The following is a 14,852-nucleotide window of genomic DNA, read 5'->3' on the forward strand; positions in this document are numbered from 1 at the left end:
AATGTTTAATCTCAGTTTGAAAATCCTTATTAATAAATATGAATCTGTCTTCCCCAGTCTTTCTCACATAGTAAGTTATTTTTAGTCTGATGCTGCTTTTTGACCTTAAGTCTTTTTAATCCCCATGCACACTGCAGCTTGGCTCTAAAATTCTGCTGACGGTGCTTCAGAGTCTGATCTCGTTCTTGGTTGTCTACCAGTGTGAATCTTGAGTTTTCCAAAGGCCAACACTTCTGGGTTAACAATGCAACAAAGTATGTACATGGAGCTCCTGGTTGATGGTTAAACTGTAGGTGGGAGGTTAAAGACTGGCAAGAATTCAAGTGGTTACATAAGCTGTTTTCAAAAATGAGATCTGGAACATTGGGCGTTTTTCGGAGTCTGCCTTTTACATATGAAGAATGCAGCAGGAGATTGTTTGAGTGAGACGTGTTCAGGAAAATCTAAAGGAAATTCAGGTGAGGGGTGGTGCCTGGGTACAGCACGCAGGAGGCAGGACAGGTGGTATACATTTTCTCGTTGTCTCATATGTGTACAACACCTCTATTATCAAAATGAGATATTAATATTGGAAACAATACGACACAAACGCATGCTCGCTGTGAATTTCCTTGAAATTGTCCTGCTGTATTCACATACTGCTGTATTTTATCACATTCCACGGGGGTCTGGCAGGAAAAGTTTGTCTGCAGCAACTGACTCTTTGGGTTCATAGATACAGCCCCTCTAGAAAATTTCAGGAAAACGTCTGGACATCTGTGAAAGCAGCTAAAGTAAATGTGATTATACTTAAATATGGAAATAATTTATGACAATGCTCATACAGTTTTCATCTTTGCGTTTTTACAGAAGTGTTAAATCATCAGCGAGGTAAAACAAAAGATTTCTAATGCCTCGAAACTGTGTCTGTGTCATTTCTGTGTTTCAGGTACATTGAGTCCATGGTTCACTTTGCCAGTATTCGACATCCTGCAACAATTCTGGACGACCTGCACGGGAAGGTCCTCAATGAAGCCTATCAGATCAGCAAGTCCACAGTCACTGAGTCTGTGAGTAAAATGATTTAATCCAAATCAGACATGAAAAACTGAAAAACATTTCCTTGTTTTCTACAGTGTGAAATAAGTGTTTTTACATGTTGTGAGATTTGACTGGTTTCATAAACACACACTTTTCTGCGCATTTACTGATGTCTCACTGTTTTGGAACTGTATCCTCTCAGAGCCAAACAGGCAAGCAGGAGCACAAGGTGTCCAAGACAGAGGGCACGACCCCTGGCTCCATCAACATCCCCAACGGGCAGACTGACTTGTCCGTCAAACCAGATAATGTGAAAATCAAGGGCCTTCAAGCCAACGTTTCCATCCCCAAGGTGAGAGCCATGACCCTGAATAATGAGAGGCCAACTCTGACCGAGAGACTTTCAAGAGCAGCATGAGCGTAGCTGTACATCACTTTACATTCTGATGGTTAATTCACGCTCACTGCAGTGTGTAGGGTTGTCTTATAAAGCCACATTTTTTTTATTCTTCAAAGTCATTTAAAAAAACATAACAGAAAAAAATCTGAATTAATGTTTGTTATTAATGATGCCACAGTTAAATATAATAATTTTCTTTTTCTGTTCCACTGTGTGAGCATTAAAATCTGCTTTTACTAGATATTTGATTTGATACATAAATTAATCTCATTTGCACAGCTCACCGATACCAGAAATGTATCACAATACCTTGCCATTAAAAACTGTACAATACCCCATTTATCTAGTATCACCCTATAAGGAATTAAAGTGTTTTAATAGGAGCCTTATTTACTATAGCTTTAAGACAGAACCTTCAGATTTTCTCTGGAGGACGTGTATGTGTGAACACAAATGTCCAAGTGATAGTTTCCGGAGTTTTTTACTTTCTCCGTCTGGCCCCGAGTATAAAGTCTACAGAAAGTCTGGAAGCGCCGATGTGAGCGCACAGCAGGAGATCCTCCGCAGGATTCACCGCAAGCAAGTGGGTGGGGCTAATGACGTTTCTAATTTGACAGACGTAAATATGAAAAAAATATAGATGTCAATAGAGTTCGTGGTGATAAGAGCCGGTGTCGGTGTGCAGTAAACAAAAACACATGATCCCTGCAGTAGAATTAATACATTACGTCCGGCATCTACCAGCTGCACCCCCACTCACCTGAATCCTGCGGAGATTTTGTTGCTGTTGTGATCGCGTCTGAACGGAGAATCTCCCGCTGCATTGTGCATGTGCAAAATGAAAACTCGGGAGATAGTCCAGACCCAATTCGCTGGACTTCCTCCGCAGGTCAACCAGCCTATGAGTTTTGTCTATGTGTGATGGCGAGTCAATGCATGTGTGATGTGCAGTGATGTGCTCTCATCAGATGTCCATGAATTTGGCTTCATCTTTTTAGCTAGCTCAAAAGTGTGGCAAACATCTCTATATGCAAACATAATGTTCAAAATGGTAAAGTTAACTAAAATATATCTGCAAGCTGTTATAATTCAGGCATTCAGGAGTTTGCAAATCAATAAAACCAAAAATAATTTATCAATTCATACTTAATCTGTACTGATTATGGTAATCATGTCGTTTAATGTTGTTATTACTATAAAATGTGTTCAGTAAAATTCAGACCTCCACCATGGAGGTGTGCTGAGTCTCATTAAAACACTGCTAAGTAGCATTAAATGTAGAGTCAACCATCAAAGCACTCACATTGGCTCAAGTGGAGTGGACTTCTGGTATAAAAGCTTAATAACACTACGACCTTGATCTAACGTTGATTGACATCAACCCAACGATTAATGTTATAAATGTTCCAATTCACTGTCAAAAACAAACATTTAACAGAACATTACCACAATTTAAGACGCATTAAAATAATAAACATAAAATAAATTACATTTACTGTAAATCTGGTATTTCATAGTGAAAAAGCTTAAAAGTCTGTGCTCCACTGAGCACATGTTCTAGTTTTCTATTTAATCAAATGGTCTGTGTTTTTTATTTTTTATTTTTTTGTATGAAGCACTTTATTACTTAAAAATATATATTATTATCAAAGATATGTAAAATATCAATAAATGAGAACATGCTCGCAGTACTGTTTCAGTATTGAGACATTCCAGCAGGTATCCCATCAAAGTCAACATTTTGCTATTTTGACAACACTACTTGTAATTCTTCATATGCTGTAGACCAAAACATATTTTAAAGAAGAATACAACTCAGCACAGTGGTGTTTAGTTCAGCTTGGTTCAGTTGTCTGTTTGTTTTGTTGTGTTTCCTTGCAGGTGAACCTCTGCCTCCTGCAGGCCTCTGTAGAGGAGGGGTCACCGTCCTGCTCCAGTAAGAGTGTCACCCATGTGTCACTTGTGGCACTGTGCTTCGACAGGATCGCCACCCAGTTCAGGATGAACAGGTAATGCCTACACTACTCCCCATGTCATTGTATGTCTGTTTTGTTTGTGTATGTGTGTTTACACTGACTAAGCTTTTTGGGTCATGTCCACAGAGAGATTAGACTTGCTGTAAATTGCGATTTATTAATGCTTTAAACTGCCTGCAGGGAGATTCAGTTGTAGCTGTTTGGTTGTCATATGCTCCTATTCATCTATTGATTTCAGATCCAGTAGGGGTGTAAGATTTCTGCACAATTTAAAAAAAATAAAAAAATAAAAAAAACTTGTGTCTGTTGCTGTCAAGCTGAGAAACAATCACACATTTGCTTTCTTCTTCTTTCAGGGGAATCGTAGAAGAGACTCCCAACACGACCGAACACGGCCGACCCTCCGTCATGCTGGAGAAATACGCCTCGGCCACGAAGATGCAGCCTCAGTCCTCTGGCTCGCTGCGCTCCAACGCTGGCATCGAGAAAGGCAAAGAGATCGCTGCCAGGCTCAACGTCCACCGTATCCACAGTCAGCTGCGGGGCCTTGACTCAACCTTGACAGGTTGGTTCAGACAAAACCTCCCTTTTGTCCCTGTTTGAGCCCTTTGTGCAACTGGTCTTTCACATGACCTTTTTGTTGTATGTATAAACTTTCCCATAAACAATGTGCCCGTATTTGACCTAAGACCTTAAAGACCATTAAGACCTTTTTGACTTGTGTACATTTGGGAAATGTACATTCTATAAATTAATTTTCCTTCCTTAGACATCGGCACTTGTGCCATCACAGCCATCCCCTTTGAGAAGTCCAAAGTGCTGTTTGGCCTGGAGGAGATGGAGGAGTTTTCCCTGGTAGATGAGACGGATGCACAGGGCATCTCAGGCGATCTGGGCCGTTCCGCAACATCTCCTGAGAAATGGGGCTGGATCATGTTTGAATGTGGCATCGAGAACCTCACGGTCAAAGGTGAAACATGCTTAACACTTTGAGCCGCAGTCATTGCTGCTTGTTGTCCTGAAAGATTTAAAGATGACTCTTATCAAGAAAGATGGGAAATTTAATTTATAACACTTCATTTAACAGGGGGCCGCCAGTCAGGAGCCATTCTTTACAATGCATTTGGTGTGATGGGACAATCGGACACTGGAGGGAAGACTGGAATATCCAAGTCCAATGGGTCGACGGGATCGCAAACCGGAAGTGGTTACAGCACTGACGTCTCTGATGACAACCTGGCACATGATCCTATGAGCCCCGCTTCTGATGTCAATGAAAACTCAGACTCAGACGACCAAGTAAGATTTAGTGAAAATGCTCATTCTGGGAAGGGATTAAAAAAAGGAATATTTCCCTAAGATTTTTTTCACAAAACACATCAGTTTTTCAGTTTTACTTCATTTTCATCCAGAACTGAAACTCTGCTGTTTTTCATGTGCTCCAACTCAATGAATGTCCATATTTAACCAGGGTGTTTGATTGCTATAACCCAGTGAAAATGTTCTTCTTTTATCAGTTTTTCATAAGGTCACCCTATGTACATCTTTCTGACAGTGATGGCAGTCATGACAAAGTTGTCCTTTGTCTCAGCATTTCCCTAATGGGAGAACAAAATTTATAGCCAGTATTTGCTCCCATTAGCTTACTGCGTTAAAATGAATCCAAGGTAAGCTAACAAGCTCCTAAATGTCACATAAAGTGCAGGTGGATTTGTGTGTAGAATCAAATTAGAAACAAAAGGCTGAGTCTCGGCCATAACTCATTAATATTCATCCGATTTCCTTCCATCTTCCCTGAACATACAAATGTCACTGCTTATAGCCGCTGTTTGATTCGGATTGAAGTCATTATTGTCTTCACACTAAATTAATAGACTGCTTCATAGAGAGAAGAAAGACATTTAAGTGATACCGCACACTTAAATGTGTTTTTTGAGCTGTAAACAAAATTATATGGCTGTTCTTTGAAAAAACACATCAGTGCTGGTTTTCATACAACATTAATCCCAAATGTTTTTTATTTTTATTTATGGCTTCAACATGTTATGTTACATAGAGTCAGCTGATTGAGATGTCTCTACGCCACTAGCGACCGCTCGTGAGTGGAAATCTGGAAAGCTGTGCTCATTTTCAAATCTATGCAGAAACTAAACCTCAGTTGTCTCTCTCACACACACACACACACAATTTCAACCGCTGGCTGAGGGCTGAGACAGCAGCCTGTGCCGGCGGTTCAAGCTTTGGACAGCCGTGGTCTTGGCCGTCAGTAAACTCGGGAGCCTCTTCTTAATATTACGTTTCTGTCGAAAAGTGTGTGTGCTGCTTCTGGAGTCGTAGCTCATAGCTAGACGACTTAGTTTTAGCAAGCGGTTGGTCGTATTTGTGTGTGAGGTGGGCTACGTGTGTCTTAGCCCCGTATTTTTTACTTAAGCCGTAACTAGACCCATTTTAAAAACTAAGTCATGATCCAGTTTTCTTCTGCTCTGCAGGACGAAGGAGTCGAGTCGGACGACCTGAAGAAAGACCTCCCCCTCATGCCGCCACCACCTGACTCCAGCAGCATGAAGCTGACCATCAGAGAAATCTGGTTCAGTTTCGCTGCGCCCACTAATGTGCATTCACCTTCACAGGCCATATCCAGGTACGACTGCACTGACGTATATGCACCGTCTCACATTAAGTCCTTCACATCATTACAGAATATCAGTGATTTGTGTTTAACCTACACGGATAGGAAACCTCATTCTGTCATCAACAAGATGTCTTCTGGCTGATGTACAGTAAGCTCAATAGCAGTTTCCTTTTAGCGTCACTGTTGGTGCAGCAGTATAGGATCATAAGTACAATATTATCAGTTGGAGGAGGTTTTTATGAAAAACCTTCGCTCTTGTGTGCCCCTGGCAACGGTTGTCAGATCTGTCAGCTTCACAGGTCGTCAAACTGTAAGCGCCCACCAGCAGGTACATTCTGAGATTTGTACTGTGCATCTCAGTTTTATTAAAACTCAACTCAATTAACCAAGTTCGCCATGTACTGTACCTGGAGCTGAGAACGAGGGGTTAAAATCTTATCTTCACCACTGTGAGAGAAAGAAAATCTTTCATATACATCCAAGCATTGTATCTAAAACATGAGAAAAAGAAGGCAAATGTGTTTCAGAATATAAATGGACAGTTATAAGATTATAAGGTGATTAAAGATCCTCTGACTCTTGTGTTTACAGGCAGTTAAATCTGCTCAGCACAGCCACGCCTGCGATCGGGGCCTGGTTGGTTCCCATTGACCAGCTCAAATCTTCTCTACGGAAGCTGGACATGGAGGGCACACTGCGCGTGTGTGCTGTTATGGGCTGCATCATGACCGAAGCTCTTGAGGTCAGCAATACATCTGTAGACACAGAGAACTACTCTATGACTGCCTTTACATGCGCACTAGAATCCTGGTTATGACCTATTTGATATTTGGTGTTTACATGGAACATTGTGAAATCTGGTTATTCATATTCCCGTGGACATGATAAATTTATGTATCCAGGTTACATATAACTGTATACCGCTTGTGCAGGCGCCTGTGTTGTTTTACGTTACCATGGTTACAACAGCACTGTGTACCGGCAATTTTTATACCTGTATGGTGGCTAACGACACCGCTTTGGCTTATTGTGAAATCAGCATCATGTCAGGGATTAGCTTGATCCACCTTATTGGCAGCAGTGGGAGACGAGGCAATACCAAATATTAAAGGGATAGTTCACTGAAAACGCCTGTGAAGGCAGTGGTCAGGAACCAGGATTTTATATATATATATATATATTTATTCAAAACAGCATAATAACTGGGATACTATTGTATATGTTAACATGTCGCCCATGACCACGTGAAGAATATCCAGTGTCCTTTGGCTTAAATAATGAAGTAACTTCATTTAAAAAAAGCTTTCTAATAAGTTAATAAGTTCAGAACTCTCTGTAATGTCCTAGTTGTTTGTGTCTTGTATACGTCCCCCAACAGAAAAAGAGCATCCACATCCCGATCCGGAGCAAGTACAACCGCGTGACCAAACGAGCTCGCTACCTGCATGAGAATCCCTCCTGTATGCTTTGTAATATCCTGCACCGCTACCTGCAACAGGCTGACTACTCTGTCATTGAGGAGGCGACCATGGTTTGTGCAAAGCTTCTGAATATCACACTTTATCATAGTGTCAGTGCAACAAAGCTCTTAAATTTGGCCATGTATAGTTAGATCACTCATAAAATGAAGTTATATGGTCTCACTTGGACCCAAGTGCACAAAAAAAAAAGAAAAAGGTGCCAGTTATCGTAAGTGCTCTGAAGTGGTCTTGGCTGCCCTTCACAAATTTGATTAATCCTTTACCAGTTGGAAACAGTAGCAGTGATCCAGATCTCTCCTCTACTCCTCTCACCACAGAATGATGGAGTCCCAGCTCTTGTCACTCTAAAGAAAGGTTTGGTAGCTTTGGCTCGACAATGGATGAAATTCATCGTGGTAACTCAGGGCTTCAAAGCTATAGGTCTGATGAGGCCCAATCAACTCCCCAAACCCAAGGAGCCTCAGCAGAACCTGGTGGAGACCATCATGGGCCTCGACAACGGAGCTGCGCTGCAGAGTGACACCAGCGCTGACGGAGCTGAATTTGAGTTTGACGCAGGTGGGAACTTACGGCTTTCTATATCATGTTATAATATTATGTTATTACCACAGAAGGACTGATAAACCCACTTGAAGAAGATTCTGTGGTTTTGTGTTAATCTTTCCATTAGTTTTTATGAAAACATAACCTCCTTGGCAAAGGTAATGCTTCAGTATTTGCTGTGATAACAGTCAGATTCGTCTGCCTGGAGTTTTATTTTATTTAATTATTGTGAAGCCACAGTGAGTGAACACACCATGCTGCTGGAGGGAGCATGCAGTCGCCCCCCACCTAAAGAAGCCAACTCTGGTCCTGTCAGTGGAGTGGAGATCATGAGGAAACTGTCCAAGTCCCACACACACAGCGAGTCTGCACTCAGGATTAAGGTACCACTTTGTGAATCAGTTTAACTCTGCTTCTCAGTTTTGTTCTGTCATCTAATAAATGTAATTAATACACGAGCATGCTGGGGCTGGGCAATAAAACAACATCAATAATTCTTGCAATATCATTTTTATCAATAACAATATAACAAAAGTCAATAATATATCGATATCATGCTTATGCATTGTCTAAGCACAGTGAGGAGGTATAATACATAATTGATTTACCTCAGATTTGAAAAATGTTTTGCTTTTTATTAAGTGTTTGTCATTCTCTCCTTTTTAAGAAAGTAAGTGTTTAAATAAAGAAAACTAATCTGCAGATGTATCCAAAAGAAAAAGCACTGTGTGATGGAAATACCCATTAGTTGCTGCCTTTTAAAATAAAAAAACCTGAAGTGAATGTTTTATTTAGGATTCATTAAGAAAATGACTGTGGCGTGAAGATGATCTCACTGCTGGAATGCCAGGAGGAATAAGAGCTGAATGCAGAGATGACAATTTTCTTCTCTCTGCCGGATTAAATTCGGATGTGTTTATACCATTTTTACGATCTGTTGAGGCTATTTAGCTCTTTTGTCAGAAAAAGGATCGCCTCAACTTTGGACTATTTACATAACGGTGCCAGACACAATGCATCCCACTGGTTTTATTAAAAATGGGGGGAAAAAGGCACTGGCTGCTCATGAGAGGTGATACACGGGGAACATAGCCTCCTCTCAGTAATCTGTACATTTGTCATACCCAGGGCTCCCATCCATACCAGTCGCTGAGCTACACCAGCGGTGACACAGCAGCTGACTCACCCGCTCATGTAAGCCGCGCAGGGCTGCCAGCCAAGGACAGCCCCAGGAAGGAGAGTCTCCTGAGCAACCTGACGGGCAGCTTTCGCAGCCTGCACAACCTGCTGGAGGGCACGCCCCAGAGGAACGAGCCGTCTGCCGCCGCTGCCACCAAGAGCAGCTCCCTCACTCGCACAGGTACTCACACCTGAACCTCTGTTGTTTAGTGTGTGGAAGGCTCTGGCAGCCGGTGATTACAGGTGTGAACTAGATTCTCACTACAACACGTAACCATCGACTTTCCATTTCCGCTGCAACGCTGACCTCTACCGATCAGTGCTGTGAATAATGGCAAACCAAAATAGACTCACAGCTTGGGCCGTCCTCGGGCCCATGCCCACTGTGAACAAATATGCAGAGTCAGTTTGCCATGAGCTATTTACTTTGTTGCACTAACATTTAGCAACCCCTGCTGATATCACCTGACTTAATCATATCTGGAATACTACATTTAAGGTTTTAATGCAACACTGACTGTTTTGCCAAACACAAAGGAGCGGGAGAAAAATAGAGGGAAACAAAAAGTAAAGTGAAAAGAAAAGAAAAATACCTACTTATTTTTTTATCTGTATTCAAAGTAAAACCATGAGATTAATGTGTGTGTGTGTGTGTGTTTGATGTTAGAGCTGGAAACCAATACAAACCCTGTCCTTGTCACAACCTTTGTAATCGACATGTGTCCATGATGCAAGTTGAAAATAATCATCTGTGATGTCAGATCGGCATCATGATGAAATTTACTCTCAATCTCTTTCCTCTTGGCCTCAGGAAACAGCCTAGGGACAGACGTGCTGACGGAGCACCCGCTGCTATCGGAGCCCTCCCCCGTCAGTTTTTACAACTGGATGTCCAACGCTGTGGGCAACAGGACCGGAGCTGGAAACCAGGAGTCTCCAGTTAACCGCTCCCAGCACAACAGCCTTCAGACAGGTCAGACAGGGAGCACCCAGGGGTGTGGAGGGCGGTCTTAAAGGATAATGAGTTATTAAAACATTTTTGTCGTGGGTTGAGATAAATTAATTTCTTTGGAACCTTCAGGAAAAAGTCGTGTTTTTTTTAGCTTTTTTTTTGTAATAATGATATTAAAATACATACTAATTACTAACACCTCCATTCTTGCAGTGGCTGCAACAGCTGTTGTGTTTAGTTCAAAATGTCAATATAATGTTGTTTTACTAGACCCACTGGATTCTCCTGTCCACCACTACCAGTATCAACCACTGGCAACATCTCGCCCAGAAGGAGGTCAGGGGTAGATACTTAGTGTTGTGCTGGTGGTGCTGGTGAACTTATTAGTGTGCTGAGCAAAACAGTTTGTCTCCTGTGTTAGTTTATTAGTCACCTACATGTAGAGCTCTGTCACTCTAGCTACTGTCGGTGGAAAACATTAGATCTTAGCCTTCATCTATTTGGGGTGAATTTAGACAACAGAATACATTGTTGTCTGGATGTCTTGTCACCACCACTCTCCCGTACATGACCTGACTTTTGATTTTCACCACTTTGGGAAATCTTTGTTGCTCTGCGGTAAACGCAATGCAACGCTGAATAATCTGATTGTTGCCAACGTGATTTCCACAGTCGTGGTAAACCTTTCAACGGTAACAGCGAGCTTCTCCAATCAGAGACGTACCTATTACACCTGAGGATTGTGGGTAGTGTACTACTTGACATTTTGCAACTGCATGTTTCGCGAACAAATTGATTGCAGTTGATATCATACGAACTTGTAGCTTCTACAGGAGCATATAAGATTGTTAAACGATCTTGTAGCTTCTGTTAAATCTTCCTTGGATGGATAAAATATTACGGCTAATGATCAAAATCTCTATTCAGAAAATTGCGATTTTTCTTCCGCTACAACTCTATTGAGTCACTTGGCTTTGATCACTTTCTTTTTATCTGACCACCGTATTGGTTATTTGCGGTCATCTAGTACAGCCGCCTGCACAGGTTATAAAAAATTAGCTGAAGGATATAAATGGTGTTTGCTGTCTTGACTCCCATGTAACTGTGCCACAGTTGTTTCCTCACTCATCCCCTCCTGCTCAACACACTGAAAAACCAAAGAGTGTTAGCAGAGTTAATGACCTGAAATTTCTTTCCTCCGTCACAGCGCTGCCCCCCCCCCCCTCGGTTCCTCTGTACTCCCACTCGTCCTCTGAGTTAAAAGCAGCCTCGATCTGCATTTATTTCATCCTCACTCAAAAGAATCAACCACATGGATCACCGAACAAGATATATCTCTTATTTTCACAACTTAGCAGAGCACTTCAGCCTGTGTGGCTACTGTTAACTGTGTGTTTTGAAGACTGGATATGTGGCCGAGACAATTAGTTTAGTCATTATCTACTTACCCAGGTGTCAGTCAAAGACAACACAGCAAATTAGCCCGAGCAGCTCCACACAAACAAATTAAATGAAAGTGATGAGGCTGTTTCAATTTCTTAACTGTGCATAAAATGACCATAAATGTTCCTCTTAACACTCCCAGTAATGTGATTGTTCCCTTCAGCTTAATTCCCTCTAACGTCATTGTTATGAGGAGCTGAGTGGTGAAGTGTTTACACCCTGCAGCACTCACTGCTGTTTATGTGTTCACTCATTCTGCACACACTGCCGCTGCTCACATGCTCTGGTGAGAACATTTTTCAACGGAGAGTCTGCAACACCAGCCCCCAGGATCCGTCTGACCTCACAGCGCATGTATCCCAAAACCTCTTTATCGCCACCCTCAGGTGGGACGTGTAACCTGCCCACAATCCCGTCTGCGTCTGACTTCAACACGGTGCTGTCAAGTGACCAGAACACCCTGGACGGAACCCACTCCCAGCACAGCACCAGCCAGGACGACATGGCCGACATCGAGGAGGGCAACCAGTGTCCGGCTGCTGTTCAACTGGCCGATGCTCAGGTACCGTCACTGCATCTGTCTGCATGTCTTTGTTATTTTGGGTCTAAACTGTCATCGAGCAGATAATTAGCTGCTTTCAGACATGCACTGAACTCCGGATAACCTGCTCTAGAGTTTCTCCTATAGTAAAAATTCCAGAAAATGTCCAAATACGCTCAATTGAATGCAGGGGGATATTATCTGGAGGATTCACCATAAGCGAGTCGACACATTGATGGCGTTTCTAACACACACACACTGTGTGTATGCAAAACTGAAAAATACAAAGAGAATAAAAATATCCGAGGACAAAAAAAACAGTACCACACAGACAAAGCTTTTGGTGATGAGAGCTGACACCGGTGTGTGATGAGCAATAAATAAAACACGTGATATCTGCAGTGGAATTTATACCTTACATCCTGCCTCTGCTTACTGCGCCCCCCCTTACTTTAAATCTTTTTTGGGTTGTTGTGAATACTGAGCAGAGAATCTCCTGCTGTGTTCTTATGTGAAAGGCAAACTCTGGATGATCTCTGGATAATGTCACAATTGAGTCCGGACTTTCCCCAAATAGAGATCATCCAAATAGCTAAAATGTCTGCAGCTCACTGATTAAAGATTGATTTATCAATTGTCACATTCCTTGGAGCCTTTTACACATGTAAATCTGTGGTTTTAGACTTTATCTGTTGAATAAATGGAAGCAGGAATATTTGATGGTGGCCTTTTCAAATAGAATGAGTTATTGTTGTGTCATCATCATCAATCAATTTCTGAATTGTAGATTAAACAGTACAAGAAACAATTTTTGGTGCCTGTGTTATATTATTGAGTATAAAGACTTCATCTGTCATGTCGTGCTTTGATTTTCTGTTTTCTTCCCTCAGGTTGTTTTCAAGCCTTTGCTGAGCTACACAGGGATCCAGGCTCAAGACACCACTCCTCTTAGTTACAAGATGTATTTTGGGGAACACCTGTCTTTCTCTGGCAACCTTGAGTGTCTAAGAGCAGACATCGTCGACTCTGATACCTCTAAGGAACGCAAAAACAAAAGATCCAAGAGGTAAAATAATTCTGAGCCATAATATACCAGTATAACAACATTTAAAGGTGATTACGAAATTGATTGATTGTGTTTTTTGTGTTGCATATTCACAAAACAAACGTTTTAAATGTCTGTTAACTGCATACTTAAGCATTTGTCTGTGCCTCTCTCTAGCTATAGACAAGGTTTGGTGAATGTCCCTCCTCTGGAGTTCAAGCCAGCACTGCTGATTGAGACATTCAGCCTGAACGCAGTGGTGATGGAGAAGTCGACCAGTGCTCCGCAGGGACCCACCGCAGCCCCGCTCTCCTTCCATGACCTCAACCGCCGCCACTATAACACATTCCACTGTGACTTCACCACAGCCTGCCAGGCCATCAGCCAGCGCGTCGACATGGCCCTGGTGCGCCTCATCCACCAGTTCAGCACAATGATCGATGACATCAAGGCCACGCAGACAGACATCAAGCTGAGCCGCTACACTGCCGGCTCTGCCTCGCCGACGCCCACCTTCAAGGCCCGGCCCTACCGCCACTTCAGGTCGTCGGACTTCAGCCGCAGCTCCCGGGGCAGCCTGAACGGGGCGGGCCGCAGCGGAACCCAAACCCTGAAGAGCAAGAGAGTCGGGGGTGGAGCAGGTGGAGGAGGAGCAGGGGTCTCTGGGGCTTTACCACCTAATGGACCTCCATCTGGCATGGACACGCTGGGGAGGAGGGAGCCAAGAGGACGCACCTCCCTCGGACGTTCAGAGCGACGCACCTCCAAGGTAATGGTGATGATAACTTTCGGTTATTTCAGAGAACTTGGGTGACTAAGATGCTTCACTTAGGGGCGTTCAGGGGAGCTTATATTACCCAGTGTTGTTGTGAAAGAGAACTATTACTGAGGGATCTCTTTTAAAAAGACAAAATAACTGGTTGAGGGCATAATGTCAACAGCCACACGTGAAAAAGTGGGGCACAAGCAATAAGAAAACAAGATAAGAAAGAAGTCATTAAAATGGACAGATACATTAATAATCTGACATTTCATCTGGTCATTTGTACTGTGTACATAAGTTAGAAAAATAATCTAAAAGATACATACTGACAGATATTGATATTGGCAAACACTGAACTGGAAATAAACTTGGAATCAATTCCGAATGTTTATGTTTTCTCATTTGAAAAGGTCAGTCGATTTGTCAGACTCAGGAACCACGGCAGGTCATTTCAAAGCACAGATGTTGGCTTTAGAGCGGCATCTTATTATTCTACGACATGGAACAGCTGGTCCCTGCTTCAGGACTTCAGTCAATCTTTATTTATTGAGCACATTAAAAACCAAATAAAACATGGGAATGATCAAATAAAAACAGACATGGAGAAGAGGAGAGAGTAAATAGAAAAAACATTGCGTGTCTGGATAAAATCATAAACACAACAGTGTTGCACAGAGAGAAAGAAAAAAACAAATAAATAAGTTTGGTCAGTCACGTCTTCATGATAACATTAAATCTCTGACGTCTGCGGGGCTGAAGATTAGAAACTCAATTTTACTCTGCTTAAGTTGTAGGAAGCTTTTGTGGGTCAAATATTTTACAGCCTTATTTCATTTATTTGTGTGTGACTCCAACGATCGCCAGGTTCCAGCAGGAG

At 42.3% G+C, this 14,852-nt stretch overlaps 1 protein-coding gene across 6 annotated transcripts in view; it reads left to right on the forward strand.

Moving 5' to 3' along the window:
- The window catches only part of kiaa1109 (KIAA1109 ortholog), an 84,153-nt gene that overhangs the window by 28,418 nt on the left and 40,883 nt on the right, over window positions 1-14,852 (forward strand). For all 6 annotated transcript variants that reach the window (XM_035168477.2, XM_035168478.2, XM_035168480.2 and 3 more), the window contains exons 33-48: window positions 929-1,049; window positions 1,223-1,372; window positions 3,302-3,429; window positions 3,753-3,961; window positions 4,166-4,366; window positions 4,484-4,695; window positions 5,886-6,037; window positions 6,620-6,770; window positions 7,407-7,559; window positions 7,827-8,067; window positions 8,287-8,435; window positions 9,181-9,412; window positions 10,043-10,204; window positions 12,013-12,188; window positions 13,058-13,233; window positions 13,390-13,981. In XM_035168477.2, coding sequence (XP_035024368.1) covers window positions 929-1,049; window positions 1,223-1,372; window positions 3,302-3,429; window positions 3,753-3,961; window positions 4,166-4,366; window positions 4,484-4,695; window positions 5,886-6,037; window positions 6,620-6,770; window positions 7,407-7,559; window positions 7,827-8,067; window positions 8,287-8,435; window positions 9,181-9,412; window positions 10,043-10,204; window positions 12,013-12,188; window positions 13,058-13,233; window positions 13,390-13,981 — 3,205 coding nt within the window. The remainder of the gene's footprint in view (window positions 1-928; window positions 1,050-1,222; window positions 1,373-3,301; window positions 3,430-3,752; window positions 3,962-4,165; window positions 4,367-4,483; window positions 4,696-5,885; window positions 6,038-6,619; window positions 6,771-7,406; window positions 7,560-7,826; window positions 8,068-8,286; window positions 8,436-9,180; window positions 9,413-10,042; window positions 10,205-12,012; window positions 12,189-13,057; window positions 13,234-13,389; window positions 13,982-14,852) is intronic.

The sequence above is a fragment of the Hippoglossus stenolepis genome, chromosome 10, assembly GCF_022539355.2.
Source record: "Hippoglossus stenolepis isolate QCI-W04-F060 chromosome 10, HSTE1.2, whole genome shotgun sequence".
Lineage (NCBI taxonomy): Eukaryota > Metazoa > Chordata > Actinopteri > Pleuronectiformes > Pleuronectidae > Hippoglossus > Hippoglossus stenolepis.